Source organism: Caretta caretta, chromosome 1, assembly GCF_965140235.1.
Source record: "Caretta caretta isolate rCarCar2 chromosome 1, rCarCar1.hap1, whole genome shotgun sequence".
In the NCBI taxonomy this organism is placed as follows: Eukaryota; Metazoa; Chordata; order Testudines; family Cheloniidae; genus Caretta; species Caretta caretta.
Genome location: NC_134206.1, coordinates 346,120,283 through 346,141,785, shown reverse-complemented (window position 1 = coordinate 346,141,785; position 21,503 = coordinate 346,120,283). Strand labels below are relative to the sequence as shown.

General features: G+C 50.6%; 1 protein-coding gene across 2 annotated transcripts in view; it reads left to right on the top strand.

The window, feature by feature from the left end:
* PLXNA4 (plexin A4) overlaps positions 1-21,503 on the top strand; it is a 634,448-nt gene that overhangs the window by 449,688 nt on the left and 163,257 nt on the right. For both annotated transcript variants that reach the window (XM_048836698.2, XM_075124565.1), the window contains exons 6-9: positions 4,038-4,161; positions 10,726-10,879; positions 16,983-17,082; positions 19,308-19,422. In XM_048836698.2, coding sequence (XP_048692655.1) covers positions 4,038-4,161; positions 10,726-10,879; positions 16,983-17,082; positions 19,308-19,422 — 493 coding nt within the window. The remainder of the gene's footprint in view (positions 1-4,037; positions 4,162-10,725; positions 10,880-16,982; positions 17,083-19,307; positions 19,423-21,503) is intronic.

Sequence of the window (21,503 nt, the reverse complement as noted above, 5' to 3'; positions counted from 1 at the left end):
CTTGCTGCCTTCCCCGGCCGCACATCGCCCCTTGCCCCCACTGCCACCCCAGACTCCCCACCCATCCCCCCATTGCCCCTTGCTCCTGCTGCCTCCCAGGCTCCCCACCCACCTCCCCATCACCCCTGGCCCCTGGTGCCTCCCTCGACCCCCCACCCGTCCCCCCATCGCCCCTTACCCCCGTTGCCTCCCCACCCACCTCCCCATCGCCCCTGGACCCTGCTGCCTCCCTCGGCTCCCGTCCCCCCCCCCCATCGTCCTGACCTCTGCTGCCTCTCCTGGTCCCTCACCTATCCCCCCGGTCCCCTCTGCCTCCCTGGGCTTCCCATTGCCCCTGCTCCCTTCTGCCTTCCCAGGCTCCCCCCCCATTGCCCCTAGGCCCTGCTGCCTCCCACCCCCCAATGCCTCGAACTCCCTTCTACGGCCTTGCACCCTAGGCTCGCCACACTCCTTGCCTCTTGATCACGGTGCCACCGCTAACCACAGCGCCCTGGGCGGTTGCCCACGTTACCCACCCATAAGGCCAGCCCTGCTGGGCTCTTCCCAGGAGAAGACTCCTCATGTCACACTTTCCCTCCAGTGTTTCTGTAAGAGTTGCGTGCAGAAATCTCTCCTCATCATTTCCCATTGGCATTCCCTCTGAGAGCGATGACTTGTGGTATTCATAGCGGTTAGCATTCTGTCCTTCCAGCCCTCTGGAGACCCAGCATTTAACATTCCCCACCCGGCTTGCAGCAGCAGCGAAGAAGACGAATGAGACATTGGCTCCTCTCAAGACAGGGGGTATATTATACAAGTGCAAAGATAGTCTGTGCCTGTCACGTTCCAGATCTGCTAACTCAGGCTGCAAATCTCATGAGAATAGCTGAGATCTCCAGTTCCTACACTTCCAGCCCAACCCAGGAAGTGAGAAACTTTCCCCCAATCAGTGGTTTAGGCTTTGGCTGATGATTCTTGTCTCATCCAGGCTCAGCCACAAGAAAGAAGCCCAGGGGCCAAAGTTTGGATGCCTGTCTAGGCTGCCCCAAATCTCAGGCATGCTCAGGAGGTTTGGACCCATCTCTAGCTCAGACCTTGCAGCTGCATTCTACTGTATAATATTCTGATTCTGTAACTGAGAGAATTTGTCATGCAGTAGCACCAAGAGAGCTCATTCAAAGATCAGAGCCTCATTATTCTAGGCGCTGTACATGTACATAATAAGAAACCATTCCTGCTCCAAAGAGTGAGGCATCTTAGTACAGATACTTCTCAGTCTCTCCCCTTGCACACAAGTTTGGAAGTAGGGGAACAATTTAACACTCACACTTAATCTTCTGAGCAGATTTGAATGGAAGCAATATCGCTGCTAGTAATACAATCCATTGAAACACCATCTGCAAATTCAGAACATTAGCTTCATGGCAAAAGGTAATTGGCGTACAGTTGGAGCTGTCCTGTTATATTAACCTTGTGGGTTTCCAGGCAGACATCTTCCTCTCACTGAATGTGACCAGCCACAGGCATGGAGCCTGTATTTTTCATGCTGGTTGAAAAAAGATTTGGATGGAAATCGTCTCAAGCCTAGCAATTCATATTCTAGTCCCATGGTTATAGGCGCCCCCCCCCCCGAAAGATGATCTGAGGCAATATAAACCAGCACAGATAATATTAGCATCCCTAGATGTAGTAGTGTCTGACCCTTTATCCATCCTCACAGCCTCTGGGATGGAGAGAGGTGAATATTATTAGCCCCATTTTATGGATGGGGAAACTGAGACCCAAATGTGTTAGAGCGAACATTTTCCAAAGTGGCTGTTGATTTGGGGTGCATAATTGGGACACTTAGGGCTGACTTTCCCCAGTGCATTCGCAGCTGCCATTGAGTTTGACTAGAATTGTGGATGTTTAGCATCTCTGAGAATCTCTGGGCGTTGGAGCCTCAAAATCAGTGGCCACTTTTGAAAACTGTGTCCTCAGTAAATTGCCTACGGACACCTAGTGAGCCAGGGAAAGTTGGGAATCCCTTATGTCCTTTTCCGGGAAGGGACTTGCCAGGTTAAAAGATGAGAAACAAAGAGTAGGAGTAGACAGTCAGGTATCACAGTGGAGAGACATAAATAGCAGAGTCCCCCAAGGATCTGTATTGGGACCAGTGCTGTTCAACATATCCATAAATGGTTTGGAAAAAGGGGTAATCAGTGAGGTGATAAAGTTTTCAGACTATACAAAATTACTCAAGAGAGTTAAATCCAAAGCTGACTGCGAAGAGTTACAAAGGGAACTCACAAAACTGGGTGACTGGGCAACAAAATGGCAGATGAAATTCAATTCTGATAAGTGAAAAGTAGGCATAATCCCAACCATCCATACAAAATGATAGGGTCTAAATTAACTGTTGCCACTCAGGAAAGAGATCTCGGAATCATTGTGGATAGTTCTCTGAAAACATTTGCTCAAAGTGTAGCAGCAGTCAAAAAAGCTAATAGAAAGTAAGGAACCATTAGGAAAGATATAGATAATACGACAGAAAATATCATAATACCCTATATAAATCCATGGTACACCCACAACTTGGCTAATGCATGTAGTTCTGGTCACCCCATCTCAAAAAAGATACAGTAGATTTGGGAAAAGTACAGAGGAGGGCAACAAAAATGATCAGGGGTATGGAATGGCTTTCATATGAGCAGAGATTTCAAAGACTGGGACTGTTCAGTTCAGGTAGGAGATGATTGGTGGGAGGTATGATAGAGGTCTATAAAATGATGAATGGTGTGGAGACAGTGAATGGGGAAGTGTTATTTACCCCTTAACACAACAACAGGAGGTCACCCAAATTAATAGGCAGCAGGTTTAAAACAAAGGAAAAGGAAGTATTTCATCACACAACACACAGACAACTCGTGGAACTCATTGCCAGCAGATGTTGTGAAGGCCAAAATTGCCGTTTTGTTAATTCCTTCTGAATCACCTGGCACTGGCCACTGTCAGAAGACAGGATGCTGGGCTAGATGAACCATTGGTCTGACCCAGGATGGCCGTTCTTCTGTTCTTCTTGGAGGATTCTTTATTCCATGGTGAGGGAAGTACCCTAGGGTTTCCAACTCCTAGATGATTTCACCTGCCTGCAGTAACCTCTTCTTCCCAAGCGCGATCCAAGTGCAGTGACTTGAGCAAAGGGAATGTACCTTGCATGCAGTGTGACTGCTGTAGCCACTGGTACCCCATATTCTGTCCAATCCTGATCTGGTGTCCAATAACCTAGCTGGTAAAGGGGCATGTGATCTTTAACTGCTCGGTCACCAGGCTGTTTTTGACCCAAAGCTGTTACCCTCCAAAGGCTACCAGGGGCCAGTGGGAACTGAGTTGGAGGATTCAGCCCATTTCCAATGGACAGGTATCCACATCCCAAACGTCACCAACAGAAGAGGTACTAACGGGCAGTCTCGGCAGAGAGGCCAAGAATTAAATGTGCCATGCCGACTGTACAGCCCGCTCTCTGCCAGAGGTCGGGGCTGAGGTATGTAGGGTTGCATAGTGAGGGAAGCTAGCATAGCTCTGTCCATAAGTAGAGGACCTGTCTCCAGAGCTGTCCATCTTTCTTGGGGCTGGGCTTGGAACCTCTCTACATGCCTCCTGCAACACAGCATTGTGTAGCTTCACTTTGTGGCTGTGTCATCCTTCAGAACAGGTGCTGCATTCTGAAGACACCAGACACTTTTAGCCCAAGGCCCAGATAATACCCCCAGTGAAGTCTACTGCACGTGCAGTGATTCTGCCCACTTAAAACTGCCCCTGCAGTTTTGATTGGATACGGGCTGCACTTCCTAGCCTAAATGGCTGCTGTGCACTGTTAAATGCCAGCCACACAGAATCTGGGGAGACACAGTCAGATGATCCTGTGAGGTTGTGGGGAAAGGGTGATGGCACTGACCCCCTTCTCCTTTGGCCTATGGCAGCCCCCGTGGCACAGATTCTCTTCTTGTGTCCCGTGGCAATCGCTTGCCGTGCCACGCGGCTTTGTCATTAATCTCTGTGTGTTCCCTTTTTCTCAGGTGCACCAGGAAGGAACGGTGCGAGCGCTCCAGTGAGCCTCGGAGATTCGCCTCGGAGATGAAGCAGTGTGTCCGGCTCACTGTGCATCCCAACAACATCTCCGTCTCCCAGTACAACGTGCTGGTAAGCAGGATCGACCCTCATCTCCACAGTGTCTCCTCCTTCCAGGGAAGCCTAAAGAGGTCTCACCAGTATTATGTCCCTGGTTACCTGTAACCTTTCATTGACACACTCAGGCTCAGTGGGAAGGACTAGCAGCTTTATTGGATATAGTTGGTCTGGCTGAATGTCTCCCTGGGTGCTCCCTGACATACACTGGGGTCTCACCCAGGGAGGAGGCTCTCCACTTGGATAGTTCCAAAGTCCCGATTAGGAACGTGGAGGGGATCTTTCTTATTCAAGTGTTTGCACATGTGCATTCCACTCATGGTGTGCGCGTGCCCTGCGCACAGTCATCAGAAATGTTTCCCTCAGTGGTACCCAACAGGGCGGCTTGAGCACCCTCTGCTGCTGCATGCCTCTGTGTGCCAATATAAAGGGTCCAGCCACCCCCGAAACCTCTCAGTTCCTTCTAACTGCCTGTGGCGGTCTTTGGAATTGCTTGGCTTACCTTAGCAGGTGCTCTCAGTGTGTTCATTGTAAATTAATTGCAGATAGGTTCACAGCGTCTTAGTTAATACTGCAGACAATATAAGTTTTCTGTTTTGGTCTCCAGTTGGGGGCTTTTTCCATTGCTGCCTTTCGGCCCCTTGGGTTTTCGCAAAACATGTGGCAGTGGTACCTGCTTTCTTGGGGAGACTAAGAGTACAGAGTCTGCCCTTACCTGGACAACTGGCTAGTCAAGGTCTGGTCCAGGGGTCACTTTCTCTCTAGCGTTCCAGTCAGCTTCAAAGCTGTGGGTCTACTGATCAACTCAGGCAAGTCTACTATTTGTCCAATGCAGAGGATAGAGTTTATAGGAGCAGTGCTGGACGCTACTCAAGCCAGAGCATTCCTTCCAGATATAAGATTCAAAACAATTTGCTGTCTTGTGACAGATTTCGAGGTTCACCGCATCTCGAAACGGTGGGGCATATGGGTCTCATGCACACAGGTAGTCCAGCATGCCAGGTTGCACCTCAGAACTCTTCAGGGCTGGCTGGCCTCCATTTAATCACCAAGTTGGCACCATCTGAACACTGTACTCACTGTGCCTTTGTGGGTTCTCACTTCGCTAGATTGGTGGATTGATTCGCTCAACGTTTGTGTGGGCATTCCCTTTGTCCACCATCAGCTTTCACAGACACTGGTGATGGATGCATCTGCCTTGGGGCTGGGGGCTTATCTGTCCTCCCTCTGAACTCAGGTTTGGGGTCCTCAAGGAATCTCTCTCTCCATATCAAAGTCAGGAAGCTAAGGGCTGTCTGCCTAGCCTGTCAGGTCTTCCTACTGCACATCAAGGGAAAAAGCCTGTTTGTTCTCCCAGACAACATGGCAGCCATGTTTTACCTCAATAGGCCAGGAGGAGCTTTGTCAGGAAGCAGTTCATCTATGGAACTTTTGCATTGCCAATTCAAGCGATCTCAAGGCCTTCCAAGGTATAGAATGAGCTGGCGGACCGCCTAAACAGATCATTTACGAGTCACCATGAGTAGTCTTCCCACCTGGATTTTGCCAGATGCATTTTCTAGCAGTGGAAGACTCCCCAGATAGACCTTTTTCAACCAAAGACAACAGGAAATGCCAATAATTTTGCTCCCTTCAAGGCCACAGTCCTGGTTCATCACAGACGCATTCCTGCTACCGTGGATGAAAAAGTTCTACTATGCTTTTCCCCCAATTCCACTTATACACAGAGTGCTGAGAATGATCAAGTGGACCAGACCTGAATTATCTTAATAGCCCCAGCATAGCCTTGACAGCACTAGTTTTCCACTCTACTGGATCTGTCAGTGGAGGCTCCAATTTCACTCCCGTGGCACCTGGACTTGACCTGCGGGCCCTTCATTTAATGGCCTGGAGGCTCCATGGCTAATTTCTAGAGAGGAGTCATGCTCAGAGCAAGTTCACTATGTCTTGTTAAATAGTGCAAAGCCTTCTAGTGGAGCTGCTTACGTGTCCAAATGGAGAGGCGTTTTTCTATTTGGTCTTGTCAGTCTGGCGCCTAGACAACGCAGTCCTCTATCCAGCATATCCTGGACTATCTATTGCACCTAAAATAGCAAGTCTTAGTAATATCTTCTATCAAGGTCCACCTGGCAGCAGTATCAGCTTTTTGTCCTCACATGGATAACTGTTCTGTATGCTCTAACGAGACGACAGTCAAATTTGTGAAGGGCCAGGAAAGGTTGTACCCTCAAATAAGGGAACCTATCCTGCCCTGGGACTTGAACCTAATTTTATTGAAGACCATGGGATCACCATTTTAGCCTCTAGCAACATGTTTCTTACTGAACCTATCTCTGAACTGCGTGCTCTGACGTCCAAACCACCCTGTACAATCTTTTTTAAGGATGAAGTGTACTTGCACCCTGATCCAAAATTTCTCTCCAAAGTGATATCTAATTTTCGTATTAACCAGTCAATTTACTTATCTACGTTTTTACGCAAAGCCACATGCCGATAGAGAGGAGCAACATCAGCACACATGGGATGTTAGAAGGGTGCTGGCATTCTACATAGAAAGGACTAAGCAGTTTTGTTTGTCAACTCAATTGTTCGAGGCCGTAGCAGACAGAATGAAGGATCTCCTGGTCTCTTCACAAAGAATTCCAAATTGGATAACTTCCTGCATTTGTGTGGGATTCAGCAGATATTTGCCTGCCAAGCAAAGTGATGTCACATCCCACAAGATTGCAAGTGGCCTCGGCAGCGTTCCTTGCACAAATCTCTATCCAGGAGATCTGCAGAGCAGCCTTCACACCTTTGCATCCCATTAAGGCATTATTTGGTACTCCGGAGATGATGCTAAATTTGGATGAGTTTTACTCCAGTCTGAGTGCCCATGAACGCCACTCCCTCTTCCTATTTTATGAGTCACCTCTAGTGGAATGCACATCAGCAATCACTCAGAGAAGAAAAATGAGTAACTATTCTTGCATAACTGTTGTTCTTGGAGAAGTGTTGCACACGTCCATTCCACAACCCACCTGCCTATCCCTGTGCATCAGAGCTGCCCAGCAAGAAGGAACTAAGTGAGCTCAGGGACGGCTGGGCCCTTTACACTAGCAAGCACTGGCACATGGCACCAGTCGAGCTTCCCCGACAGGTGCCACTGAGGGAAAAATTTCCCGTGACCGTGCATGGGGTGGTGCACACCAAGAGTGGAATGGATGTGTGCAACACATCTCAAAGAACAACAGTTACAAACGGTTAGGAACTGGTTTTTCCAGTTCATTGCGAGGAGCTGAATGCAGTTCTGGAGAGGAACTACAGATCCATCAAAGAGGCACACTCACGCATCGTAGCCAACTTCTTTACCTCAAACATCAAAGATACTGGAATCTATAGCCATGTGCAAAATATGAGCAATCGGCATTGGCCGTGTTAGAATTCAGCTTCTAGGACTGCGGTGGGGAGGCATGCTAGGACCATTTAATATGCTCCAATTTCCCTTCACTTCAGGATCCGGGTCTCTTTCTTGAACTACCAAAGCATCCAGGCCTGGTACAGTTTCAACACTGAACTCCCAGAGCAGAGGTATGGGGACCCTAGAAATAGCAGCTTGTAGCCCATCTCTGCCAGGGTTTACGCTTTGCTACATTCAACCCCCTCTCTTCCTCGGCGCTAGATGTGGCCTCTGTGGCAGAGAGCTATTAAAGGCAGCAGTTGGCACTGCAGGACAGCTATGATGCCAGTGAAGCAATGAGTGTTACTGTTCCTTTTGGAAAGGCCTTTTCTAGGGACAAGAAGTGAGTTAATGTAGAGGACGCATTCAGTTTCCAACCTGTGTACGGTACCTGATGACAGCAGTGCCTATTATGTTGGTGTTTTTGTGTTGTGGACATGTGCGCACTAGGAACTGAACTGGGGCCTATTTCATACAGGCCTCTGAACAGCTGCCACATGGTAACTCTTTCTGGTCAGATTGACCTGTGCTGGATTTGACTCACGGCCTAGAAATGGAAAGCTTCAGTGTTTTTTTGAGCCAGTCAGTAGCTCCTCATTCTTTGTGGCTCAGTGGAGTGGTTAAGGTCCACTAGCTGGCCATCTCTCAGGTGTTTAGGGTAGGATGTTTGAAGTCTATTTTTCAGTCTGTATGTCCAGTCCCTCCAGCTTTATTTCTGCCTCTTACCTTTTCTGTGACTTAACCTTCCCAGGCATCCGACAAAAGTGATCAGAGACATTGTACAGTGTTTGTTCTTTGAGGAGTGCAGCTTTTTATTTTTAATTCTTTCAATAGTCTTTGAATTCTTCTGTGTTAGAGTAAAGACTGGCTCAGGGTGATTGAGTCACCATGGCAGTGCAAGTCAGCCCAGAGCTATTGTTGTCCTCATCATATTGCTGTCTGATGGCCCATATGAACTGAGTCGTTGGGTCTCAGTCAACTCCTAGTGGACTGGTGTCCACAGCACAGTAGCCACCATCTCAGATGGTTTATTGGCAAACCCTAGCACAAGTCAAAGACTGATTCGGTCATGGAGACTACACTGAGTTTTGGGCAGTTCTGGTTAGGGGAGAGCTCTTCCGCGATCATGCCAAGTTCTTTCCTGACTTGAGGGTAGGGAATGTGCCTGTTTATTCAGCCTGTGCTTTGACCTACGGAAAGTATTGTCCACATGGCAACACTGACTCTTCTTTGGCAGCAGAGGTACACATCTGGGTCTGGCTCAATCCTAGGCTGATGCTCATGGACTGTGTGAAAGGAGAAAGGTGCTGGAGAGGGGGCATTCTCTACCCACTACAGGGGCTCCAAAGCAGGAGCTTTTGTTCATTGGTGGCAGCTCCAGGCTTATCACATTTGTGCCCAAGCTTTTCAGGCCCTTTCCTTGGTGACTGTGCTCAGAAAAGTGACAAATCTGCATTCTGCATTTTACACACTTGTGAGCAAGTTCCCTCTCTAGGACAGTGGCCTGGTGAGAGCTCCAGGCTTCCCCTCCACTTCTGGTCCTGGTGCATTGGTGGGAGGGAGGAAGGGACAGAGGTGGAGCCATTCAATAGAAGCACTATGTGTTGTCCCAGGGACAAGCCCATCCCAGTCCTCAGGGCTTCTCCCTCTCCCCTCCCATAACTTGGCAAGAACAAACTGCTCCCCTGCTAGGCAATGAATTTACAGGTAAATTGTAAGACTGGTCAGATCAATGGTCCCCCTCCTCTGTGCCCTTGCTGTCTCTGAGGTGGTTAATGCTGGATGCCTTAGGGGAAGGCACCCAACTCCCATAATGCACCTCACTGGGTGATGAGAACATACCATGGGAAGGCAACAAGTGGGATTTTTCTTCCCTCCTTCTACTGCTTCATGGATGGGCAGAGGGATGCGTCCATCATGCCGGTAGCTTCACTCCCACTGCATGTGATTGGGTCTCCTGTCAGTGACTGGCATCTCAGACTCTCACGGACCTCATGCTCAGAACTAGCCTATATAATGGGGGAGCATGCAATACACTGGTTGAGCACATATGATCATGTCTCCCTCTGGGGGCTGGCCCCAGCAAGGATAAGGCTCTGGTATTTACTAATCATGAGTGGAGTAACACCTTTAGATCACTGGCAGGGGGCTTGTGCTACTGGTGTGGAAGTACCCTGTTGCCGCTGTTGGTGTCTGTATATTTGTGGCCATGGTTTGTTACCATGGCACGTGGGGGTGGTGGGGTGGATGCAGCTGACTGAGAGCAGAGTTATAATTAGAATCATAAGCGGGACCTCATGTAAACCGTTCCAAATGGAAGAAACCCAGTGGTGCTTTGTGAGAACGGGAACGTCCTGGAAACCAGCTGTTCGATTTGTTTATTTCATTACACTGTATTAATGGCAAGGCCAGTGGGCGTCAGGGATTCCAGAGTGCTGGACAGCGACAGAGCTCCGACCTGTCCTTTTATTTGCGGTGCTCGTGCCCCGACACATTGTGACCTCAGGGCCTGCTGCTCCTGGGACCGAGTGATCAAATGGGGCAGGCATTTCTGAGCTGCCTGTAAAGGCGAAGGAATTCAGCTGGCCCACTAGAGGAAGTGGATGCCAGTGGCTTGCTGAAGGCGGTAACTAGACTCTCTACACACAGGAACTTGTTGGTGACAGAGAGCTCCCTCTGCTGGTGATGCTAGGAGAGGAGGCGTAGAGAGTTAGACTGGAGCGCTACAGTTTCTCTGTAGTCCGCAGAGTGCCTCTTGTGAGTAATAGCCACCTTCCTCAGAAACCTTGTGCCAAGGGGCCAGCAAGCCCCAGTCTTCACAGCCTATTCCAAAGACTCCCTCGCCAATATTACACCTGCATGACCGATGTTGAGCACGCCACGCCACTGACCCGACTTGAACTCACCCTGCACGGCGAAGCAGCAGCCACCGCCCCTGCATAGCCACACGCCACTTGTGTTTGCATCTGCATTCCATCCCCCACTCCCCAGAGTCGCTGCTTTCTGTTGAAGGAGGATCCTTTATCTAGCAAGAGGCTCTTTGTCCAACCTCTCCAGTGTAATTCTCTTCTGCTGGCCGCGTTTGTCTGTCTTTGAGCTCAGCGCTCTCTTTCTCTCTCCCCCGCCCCCTTTGCTTGCAGCTTGTCTTGGAGACCTACAATGTCCCTGAGTTGTCAGCTGGGGTCAACTGCACCTTCGAGGACCTTTCCGAGATGGACGGCTTGGTGGTGGGGAACCAGATCCAGTGCATCTCCCCGGCTGCCAAGGAGGTACCCCAAATCATCATGGAGAATGGTGAGTGTCTCAGGCCTTCCCTACGGGGTTACACTGGGGTGGGTGCGCTGCTTCCCTCCGACCAGTTGGTGAGAGTACCGCAGCTGGAAGAGCACATAATCGGCTGGGCACGTGTCTGTATGAGCCCCAATGCTGCCAGTGTAGCAATAGCACATTTACGAGCATTTTGTCTAGTCCAGTCTTATACATCTCAAGTGATGGGGCTTGCATCCCAGTCCAGTACATCTCAGAGTCAAGCAGTTTATCCAGCTACTCTGCCTGCGTGATTCCCTCCTTAATTTCATCACACTCCTCCTAGTTACATCTCTGCGTGCAGCTCCCGAAATCAGTCTCTTCCTCTCTGGCTTTTACACCCTTCAGGTATTTTCAATCCGTTATCCTGTCCCTTTCCCATAATAGCCCCTTGACCAAGGCAGATGTGCTTATCCTTCCATGCCAGCCCCATGTCCATTTGGTTTCTCTTTCCTCAGTTGTCTCCAGTTTGTTCGCAGCCCTCTGCAATGGGGCACTCAGAACTGAATGCAATATTTCAGGTGCGTGTAGGGCTCTAGCTCCCCCTAGTTGCCCAGCAAGACACTGTAAGACGTGCCTATGCTGCTAGGCTTCCCCCAAGGTCTTAAACTGGGTCACAGGCAGGTGGGCAGGTGCAGGGAGAAGCTGACATTCTTGTTCTCTGTATTATTTGTGAACTCTAGCAGTGAATTTAGTCCCAGTGAAAGATACCTGGAGGCCCACAAACTCTCCAGGAGTCAGAAGGCAGTTCCCGTCTCCACTGCCCACTCAATCCTTGCCTGCTGTTGACTAGCCGACCAAGAAGAATGCTAGTTAGTGGTGCTTGCGATGGGGCCTTCTCTGGTGTGGACCGTTGTCCATTAGGGACCCGGCTCAGAGCCACGAGCAAATGAAAGGCGTGACACTAGAGTGATGGAGAAAAAGGGGCACTTCTAGAGTCTGGTTTTCAGAGAAGCTGAGTTCCCGCAGCTCCCAGTCACCAGCAACGGCTGGCCTTCTGCACCTCTGAAAATACTCCCCCTGGCGCAGACTGCCAGAGGAAGGGTTGAAGAGACGGGATGGGAGGTTCCAGAGCTTGTTCCCAACCCCCAGAGCCAGCCAGTCCCCAGTACAGCTTTTTGAACATGCCCCAGGCGCTAGCAAAGTTGTTAAATGTGAAGCAGTTAACAGAGCTGTCAAAGCCATCGGCAGCAGATGGGCAGCAGAGTCGAGGGCTGATGGCACAATGTATTCAGGAGTGGGTGCGCACGTGTGTGTGTACATGCATGTGCGGAGACAAATTGTCAAACTTGCTTTGTCCTGATTGATTAATGAATCTTTCTGGTGAGGAGGAAAATAATAGAGGTGGAAGGGCCAGCCGGGTCAAAGCCTGGAATTAAACATGGGCTCCTTCATCGTCAAATTATTGCGGTTACTTCACCTGTATAGCATCCGCTGCTGACGGGCCCAAGGGGACCAACAGGGAGGTAAGCGGGGGTTGGAGTTGGTGGAGAGGCAGAAAGGGTTAATGATAGTGGAGTGGATGGAGGATGGGGGTAGGTGAGCAGTGGGTGGATTTGGGAGCTGGATACTGGGGGGAGGGGTCAGCTCCAGGGGAGGCTCAGTGTCTGCTGGGGATGGGGGGCTGGCAGCCTGTGAGCAGTGGATGCTCCGTATGGGATGGGAGTGGTGCATGGAGGCTGCTCTCGGAGACCATGCTCTGAGGGGAGCGAAGATAGGTGGTTAGGGGGGGAAAGAGGAGAGAGACCTCAGCATAGTATTGAGCCCCCAATATGGCATTCCCAGGGAAACCCCCTAAAGACTCAACATACACCTGAGCGTGGCAATCCCTTGGGGAACTCAGCAGCCCCTCCCAGCCCCCGGGGATGCTATTCACATGGGGATCGCCCTGGGTGCTCACATTCCCCTCAGCATGGTGTTCACAGAGGGACTCAGCACAGCATGATGTTCTCAGGAGAACCCCCACCCTAGGTGCTGCACATCCCCCCAGCAGGCTGTTTCCTGGGATCACCCCACCTCAGCAGAGCAGGTGTAAGGAGGGCCTGTCTGTAAGGGAGTCTCACTTATACCAGGTTTCAGAGTAGCAGCCGTGTTAGTCTGTATTTGCAAAAAGAAAAGGAGTACTTGTGGCACCTTAGAGACTAACATTTATTTGAGTGGAATGCATCCAGTGAAGTGAGCTGTAGCTCACAAAAGCTTATGCTCAAATAAATTTGTTAGTCTCTAAGGTGCCACAAGTCCTCCTTTTCTTTTAACTTATACCACTCGCTCGTCACCTGTGAATGTAGCCCCGTTGGGTCACACATGCCCCCTGCACACTCACCCAGCCCAGGCCAACGTGCTCACAGCCTTTAGCAGCACGCAGCGGAAATAGATGGGGGCAGAACGTTCACCTGGAAAATACATCCCCAGCAATGAAGGGCAGGTGTGCCCTTCCATTCCTGTGACACCACAGTGCTCAGCAGGCCAGCCAGCCAGCCTGCAATCCACCCGGCCTCCCCTCCTGAGGGCATGTTGTGATCCCCTCAGCCTGCAGAATGAAGCACCGTTGCTGTAGCATTCAATGTTAATTTTCCTCCTTATTCAGATTAGCTCCACACTAAAGTCGCTCCCTCCTCCTCTCCCCTCTCAGCCTCTCACTTGTTGGCCTGAATTATCATAGACTCTGATTAGTAAGAGATGGAAAAGACCTGGCCAGCCCCAGCCAGTCCAGATCCCCCATTGGCCTATGAAAGAGTATTCCCAATGGTAAACTTTCCCCATGCTGATTTTAAATGACCCAAGAGATGGGACTCCCATCACTGAAAAGGGTCCACCGTCGAAAAGAGACCTGGAAATCTTTCCTCGTATTGGTGCTCCGATTTTACTCCCATTGACTGAGCTTCTTGAAGTAAGGACTTCAGGGGTCAGGCCCAATCTACCTGAATTTTCTTTTGTTCGATTCCTACTTATCAGGCCTAATCCTGGGGTCCTTACTAAGGCATAGCTCCTTCCGACATCATTGGGAGGTTTGCCTGTGTGAGGACATCCAAATCTGGCCCATTATTCCTAGCTGTCTCCTTGGAGTACCATAACCAGTTCAACCACAGCATGTCTACATTTCAAAAACGTACAGGGTTTAGGAAATGCCATGCTCTGATACCACGGTGATGCCTTGGGACAGTCCTTAGTCATTGCTTGGCCAAGCCATACATATTTAATCCTCTCGAATCTTTCCTTGTGTGTTTTCATTGTTCTTTCATTGCTCTTCATTGGTTGGTGTAGGTCCTGCTTTGAGCAGGGGGTTGGACTAGATGGCCTCCTGAGGTCGCTTCCAACCCTAATCTTCTCTGAGTCTCTGATTCTCCAAATATCTTTCAATTTGAGGGATCCGTTGTGGGGCTGAGGTGCCCAGAATTGGATGCGCTATTCCAGTTGTGATCTCTCTGTGTCTCTTCCCCGCTACCCCAACACACCCATCATTGTGGAAGCTGAGAGCCTGAAGATGTGATAACACATACAGCTAAAAATTACATTGGATAACATTTTCCAAAACACCTAAATGACTTGAGCCCTGTGTGGATACAGTAATGTGGATCTGCATCCGATCCACATCCGCAGGAATCAGCTTGTATCCGCCCTGCGATTCACACTTCATCTTTTATCTGTATCCACAAACACACCACACCCACAGCAGCACGCTACCTGGCGTGTCTGTGTGCATATGTTGTGTACTGTATAAGAAAGCTATATGGCTTAATAAGTGTGCACATCATTATTATTGTTGTTGTTATTGTTATTTTAAACATCTATGTGACTCTACAACAGGCATCAGAACAAATAGCTTTTTACATTAAAAATAAGGAAGGAAATGTCTGACCTCAAGAATGCTTCAAAATCAACAACTGAGCTATGAAATAAGAAAGTCTGCTGCCTATTTAGCTTGTGATTTATTAAGTCGTCACACTTAGAGCTCACCAGTCCCAGTTCCTTTGCACCAGCCACTGTTCTCCCTGTGGAAGCATGCAAGAGGAATACAATCGCTAGGCTACAGTGCTGAATTTTTGTCAGGGTTTGCCAGGGCTGAGCCCCGGCACCTCTCAGCTTGGCAGGTCATCCTCCTAGGTGGGGGTTTTGGGGGTGGGGAGTGAGGAGCAACGACATGTGATCTGTGATTCCAGGTCAGTTTCCCCACGTGGGCGCAGGAGGGGGATGCAGGGGTTAGGGGTGCAGGAGGGGGGCAAAGGTGCTCTCCGGTCGCCCAGCCATTGATTAATTTGTGCCATATCAGGTCAGTTGGAGAGGGAGGCAGCTGCTTCTGCAGAGTAAGTCAGTCTGGCTTCCCTCTCCGACTGACCTGGAACAGCAATGAAGTCAGGAGAGGTTTCCTAAATTGCTTGGCTGCTTAAACTGCTGTGATAGGAGCATGGGGGATTTTGCTTCCTGTCTTGATCTATCACCTCCCCTTTCTCTATTTGGGGGGCGGGGGGATATAAGCTCTGGAAGGCAGGGAAGCAGCCTCATAGGCTATGAGCTGTGGAAAGCTGCTTCCTCTCCTTTGAGAGCCTATATTTAGAGCCCTGCGTGGATACAAAATTTGTATCCACATGCGATCTGCCATCTGCAAAAATGGTCAGCGGATATAAAGCGTATATCCGTGAATTTACAGGGTTCTATAAATGACCAAGGAGCCTAATGCATGTATGACTTTTGAAAATGGGACTTAGGCTTGTAAGTTACTTAGGTGCTTTGGAAAATGTTACCCACTGGCTTTATTTCCTACCACCATGTGGCATTGCAGGCTTTTGTCTGCTGAAGTTTATTATTCACACAGTGGTGCGTAGCATGGTTAACAGCGGCTACATTCCACGCCAGATGCAGCTGCATTTCACTGGCGGGTGCAATGATCCCTATTTCTCCCTTCCCTCCCTCACAGAGGTATTGAGAGGTTTAGGTTAGTTAACATTTGTAAGCAATTTGAGGAGACTTATGCCTGGTCTACACTAGGAAATTAAGTCAGTATAACTTTTGCTCACGGTGTGAAAAATCCATCCCCCTGAGCGGCATAGTTAAGCCAACCTAACCCCTGGTGTAGACAGTGCTACGTCCATGGAAGAATTCTTCCGTTGATCTAGGTACTGCCTCTTGGGAAGATGGATTACTCATGTCAATAGGAGAACCCCTCCTGGCGATGTAGGTAGTGTCTACACTGAAGCACTACTGTGGAGCTGCTGCAGCATTTAAAATGTAGACAAGCCTATAAAAGCCATGACTGGAAAAGACCCTGCTGTATTAAATCAAGTCTAGCCTCCTGCATGGAGAAGTCTAGATTCTGCGGGCAGGGGATGTGGCAACAGAGCACTGTTATGAATTAGTATTGTTGGTTGTTATTTGTCGAGCATGATCAGTGTGAGTAGTGCTGTACAAAACCCAATGGCAGACCCTGTTTCCAGGACCTTGCAATCTGAATTAGGCAAACAACTCATTCAGACACACTGGACTGGGTGCCAGGAGGCCAGGGCTTTGTTTTCAGCTCTACCACCGACCTGCTGTGTGACCTTGGACAAGTCACTTCCCCTCTTTATGCCTGTAAAAAGAAAAGGAGTACTTGTGGATACAGACTAACACGGCTGCTACTCTGAAACCTGTCTTTATGCCTGTGTCTCTTCCCAATCCCACCTCTGTCTTGCATGTTTAGAGGGTAGGTTCTTTGGGGGTAGGGACTGTCTCTACCTCTGTGTAGGCCTCTGATCTGAATTAGGACCTGTAGGCACTACTGGGTTACAAATGCAGAATAATAAGAGTATTTTCTTAAGTGGCCATGGATTCTTGGTGTCTCAATCTTTGGGCATCTGGCTTGAGACATTTTTGGCCTGACAGTGGAATACCCAGCCCTCCATTCAAATCCAAGGAAGCTGGAGGTGCTCCATGTTTCTGAAAATCAAGCCCTAGACTGGGGGCTGAAAAACTGTCACAAAACTGTTGGTCCCCTTTTGCCATATTGCTGTGGGCTGTGCGATGGTGCAGACTTTTGACCTGGCCGTTAATGATTCATTTGGTTATTAATACAATCGTCCAGTCACCTCTCATGATCCTTATGCTCTTTCCCCAGGAGACCATCACATTGTCCAGCTCCAGCTCAAGTCCAAGGAGACAGGCATGACCTTCGCCAGCACGAGCTTTGTCTTCTACAACTGCAGCGTCCACAACTCGTAAGTTGGTATTTTCCTGATGTGCATCTTCCCCCCACAACCTTATCATGCTGCTTTGTATCCATCCCAGCTGCCCACGCTGGCTGGTCCACGTAGCACAGAGACAGCCACTTAGGTGTCGAGGAGACCTGCAGTCATGTCACTTGGGCCTTGGTAGAACACCTGTCCCACAGATTAGCCTATGCTGGGTGAAAGGTACCCTCCTGCTATTGGAAACGTGCAGGGCAACACGGAAACAATTTATTAAACTTCCCCTAGTAATGGGCTTTGAGCTGACTTGATTTGTACTCAGGCACCCCTCAGGCAAAACAACACATCATTGGGGATTTGTCTGAGGATTGACTGAGTGGAAATTGAGTCACAACCTCGGCAAATGGCCATGTGGACTTTAGTGGCTATTCATGTGGACCCCGATCCTGCACACCCTTATGCTCTATCAATCCTTGTTCATGCCATCAGTCACTGGGACCACTCCAGTTTGTTACCACCAGGCTTAGTACTAAGTGTTGGCAGGATTGGGCCCTGAATGGACAGAGGGCCAATTAATGGTAGATTTGTTTTTGTGTGTGATGTGGACACTGTTCTCTAGGAACTGGACTGAGTACCACAGGCTGATTTGCCATAGAATAACCTTTTCCTATCAGGAACCCCTTTTCCATCCTGGATCCTCCTGCTGGGTATCTGGGATCTGGCTGGAACTCCCATCCTTTTAAGCTATATGGGAAGGGCAAGGTGGTCTAGACTGATACACCGAGACCTCCTCCTTTAGAACATCTGATGTGGGACTAGACTCATCACTGCCCAGGAGATGAGTGTGTAGGATTCATACGCCAAGGCAGAGGGGGGACCCCTCTTCAGTGGATTGCTCTATTCCTGAGCAAGGCAGATGGGCTGTGCCCCCATCCCCAGGTCATCATCTTTCCCAAACAGGGCTCCGGAAGTGCCAAGAGGCGATAATTATTGCAGCACAGTGATTCACAAGCAAAGGCAAATCCTATTTCCGTGTCCCCACTGCTTTGACAAACAGCAGTGCGGGAAAAAAAAAAAGAAAAGAAAGTGATGGGGTGTTAAATATTTATGGCATGTTTTGGTTTCTGACTTGACAAACTATAATACGCTATCCATTTTTAATTTGATTTATCAGAGTAAGCACTTGTTACCAATTTAAAGAACAGCTCTTTGCATCAGAGCTTAGGGTGGATTGACAGAGAGCAAGATTTCAGAGAGGACAGAGAAATGGTGTCTGCCTGTCTGTCTGATGCAGCTGGGTGGTATTTTTCACACATGCATGTGTAAAGGATCCAATGGCACATCAGTGCTAGTGAAATTCCCCCTGTAGCACTATTTAAACCCTCCCTTACACACGGGTGAGACCTGCATTGGGCATCCTGGCCAGATGAACATGTGAGCAGGGAGCAACTGAGAGTCCTACCATTTGACGGCAGTGATCTCAGTTCAGTTTCGAGTGAGTCCACACAAGACACAAAGAAGTGATGTAGAGGTAACTGAGCAAGGACATGCAGTTGGAGTCAGCCTGGCTTTCCCCAAAGAAAGCAAGAGACGGTAACATAAGGGGAAAGCAAACCAAAAAGATGACCTGTCAAGACCCTGGGAGACGAGCTTGCCCTTCCCAAAGGCATTCTCACCCCTTTGCCTCCCAAGTAGCTGCTCTGATAGCCTTCCCTCTGCCCACCTGTGCCAGGGCAGAGGGGAGTGGAGCAGAATTAACCCTGTGCTCACCAGAGAGTTGTACCCTGTTCTGCTTGGAAAGTGGGTCAATAAAGCTGACATGAAAAGGTGCATTCAGAGCCATTTTATACAGGCAGATAAGGGTCATAACGGGCCTAATTCTGTTCTCTGGCACTGCGTGTTATACTCGGGTACCTCTGTTGACCTCTCTGGAGTTACTCCTTATACTCCCTCACTACAACACCCTGGCTCCCAATGTGTTTTTGAAATCAGGCCTAACATCTCTGATTCAGAGCGTGGGCAGTGACCGTTCTGCTCATCGCCACTGACCAAAAACACCATCATAACTGGCATGGGCAGGAACCAGTTTCCTTATTGGCAGCCTCCACAGATAGACCAAGGACTGAGTGGGCCATGGAGATTGCTCCCCTCTGAGTCCTAGGACAGGGCTGGGGCCCTTGACCGGGGACTGTGCGCGCTCCCTGGGTTCTTGAGGGCTGGCTGGGCTTAGTGACTTCTTCTCTCACTGTCCCCAGGTGTCTGTCCTGTGTGGAGAGCCCCTATCGGTGTCACTGGTGCAAATATCGCCACGTCTGCACCCACGACCCCCGTTCCTGCTCCTTCCAGGAAGGGCGAGTCAAGCTGCCAGAGGTAGGAAGGGGCACTGCGGGGCGGCCTGTAAACAGAGGGTTCGGGGGCAGGGCAATGCTCATGTTTGACTGAAACAACAAACTGCCTCCCTTCCCTGTCACCCATTCCTGCCCCTTACACCCTGTCACCGCAACACCCTCCCTCCCCCTCCCCTTTCCCCTCCCCCATTCGTGTCCCTTCCACCCCCTCACTGCAACATCCTCCCTGCCCCTCCCCCATTCCTCCCCCTTCCACCCTGTCACTGCAACACCCTCCCTGCCCCTCCCCCTCCCCCATTCCTGCTCCTTATACCCCCTCACTGCAACACCCTCCCCGCTCCTCCCCCATTCCTGCTCCTTATACCCCCTCACTGCAACACCCTCCCCGCTCCTCCCCCATTCCTGCTCCTTATACCCCCTCACTGCAACACCCTCCCCGCTCCTCCCCCATTCCTGCTCCTTATACCCCCTCACTACAACACCCTCCCTGCCCCTCCCCCTCCCCCATTCCTGCTCCTTATACCCCCTCACTGCAACACCCTCCCCGCTCCTCCCCCATTCCTGCTCCTTATACCCCCTCACTACAACACCCTCCCTGCCCCTCCCCCTCCCCCATTCCTGCTCCTTATACCCCCTCACTGCAACACCCTCCCCGCTCCTCCCCCATTCCTGCTCCTTATACCCCCTCACTGCAACACCCTCCCCGCTCCTCCCCCATTCCTGCTCCTTATACCCCCTCACTGCAACACCCTCCCCGCTCCTCCCCCATTCCTGCTCCTTATACCCCCTCACTGCAACACCCTCCCCGCTCCTCCCCCATTCCTGCTCCTTATACCCCCTCACTACAACACCCTCCCTGCCCCTCCCCCTCCCCCATTCCTGCTCCTTATACCCCCTCACTGCAACACCCTCCCCGCTCCTCCCCCATTCCTGCTCCTTATACCCCCTCACTGCAACACCCTCCCCGCTCCTCCCCCATTCCTGCTCCTTATACCCCCTCACTACAACACCCTCCCTGCCCCTCCCCCTCCCCCATTCCTGCTCCTTATACCCCCTCACTGCAACACCCTCCCCGCTCCTCCCCCATTCCTGCTCCTTATACCCCCTCACTACAACACCCTCCCTGCCCCTCCCCCTCCCCCATTCCTATCCCTTCCACCCCCTCACTGCAACACCCTCCCTGCTCCTCCCCTTCCCCATTCCTGCTCCTTATACCCCCTCACTGCAACACCCTCTCTGCTCCTCCCCCTCCCCATTCCTGTCCCTTCCACCCCCTCACTCTCATGCTCCCCTCAACTCACCTTCCCTTTCCCTTCCTCACTTTGCTGCCTCTTCCTACTCTCCCCTCTCTCTGTTGAGCCCGGCCCTTGCTGCTCTGTGCGCTGGATGCCTGTGGAAATGGGCCAGCATCTCTGAGATCAGGCTGAAAGCCAAAGAACTTCACCCCCGCAGGCTGGCTACCCCAATCCCGCAGCACCGTAACAGGTCGCATGCGGGTATGTTCTGCAATGTCTGACGGCCGGAGCCAGCTGCCAGGAATAGAGGCGCAGGGATCCAAGTGCTACCGCTGGAGAGAGAGCTGGTGGGACAAATCAACAAGCTGTTCGATCGGGGGAGCGGTCTGGTTCTGTTTTCAAGCGCTGTCATCGCCAGAGCTTGCTCTGCCGGTGGGTCCGTTCTCAAACTGTCAGGGCGTCACGCGCAGAAGCCAGCCGGTGCGGTACGGCTCGCTGTCAGTGTGCGAGTGCCCACATTTCTGAGCTGAGCCGAGAGCTCTCCCCGGCTGGGTTGTTGTCCCTGCCACGCATGGCGGAACAGGCGCCGTGGGTACATCATGTGCTGTTATCCTTTCCCAGGCTTGACTTGCAGGCCTGCATCCGAATGTAAAACAGAAACGAAGGGAGTGTTAGTGATGGAAGCCATTACAGCTGCTACTGCTCACCCACCAGCAGGCTTCCTGGCTCCCGAAGCCAAGGGGAATACAAAGAGAGGATGCACTTTTACGGGTGAGAGGGGCTGCTGGGGGAGGGAAGCGGCTTTCAGGCTTCTGCTCCTGGTTACTGGCAGCCTTGATTTCCCGCACTGAGGACCCAGTCCGTCAAC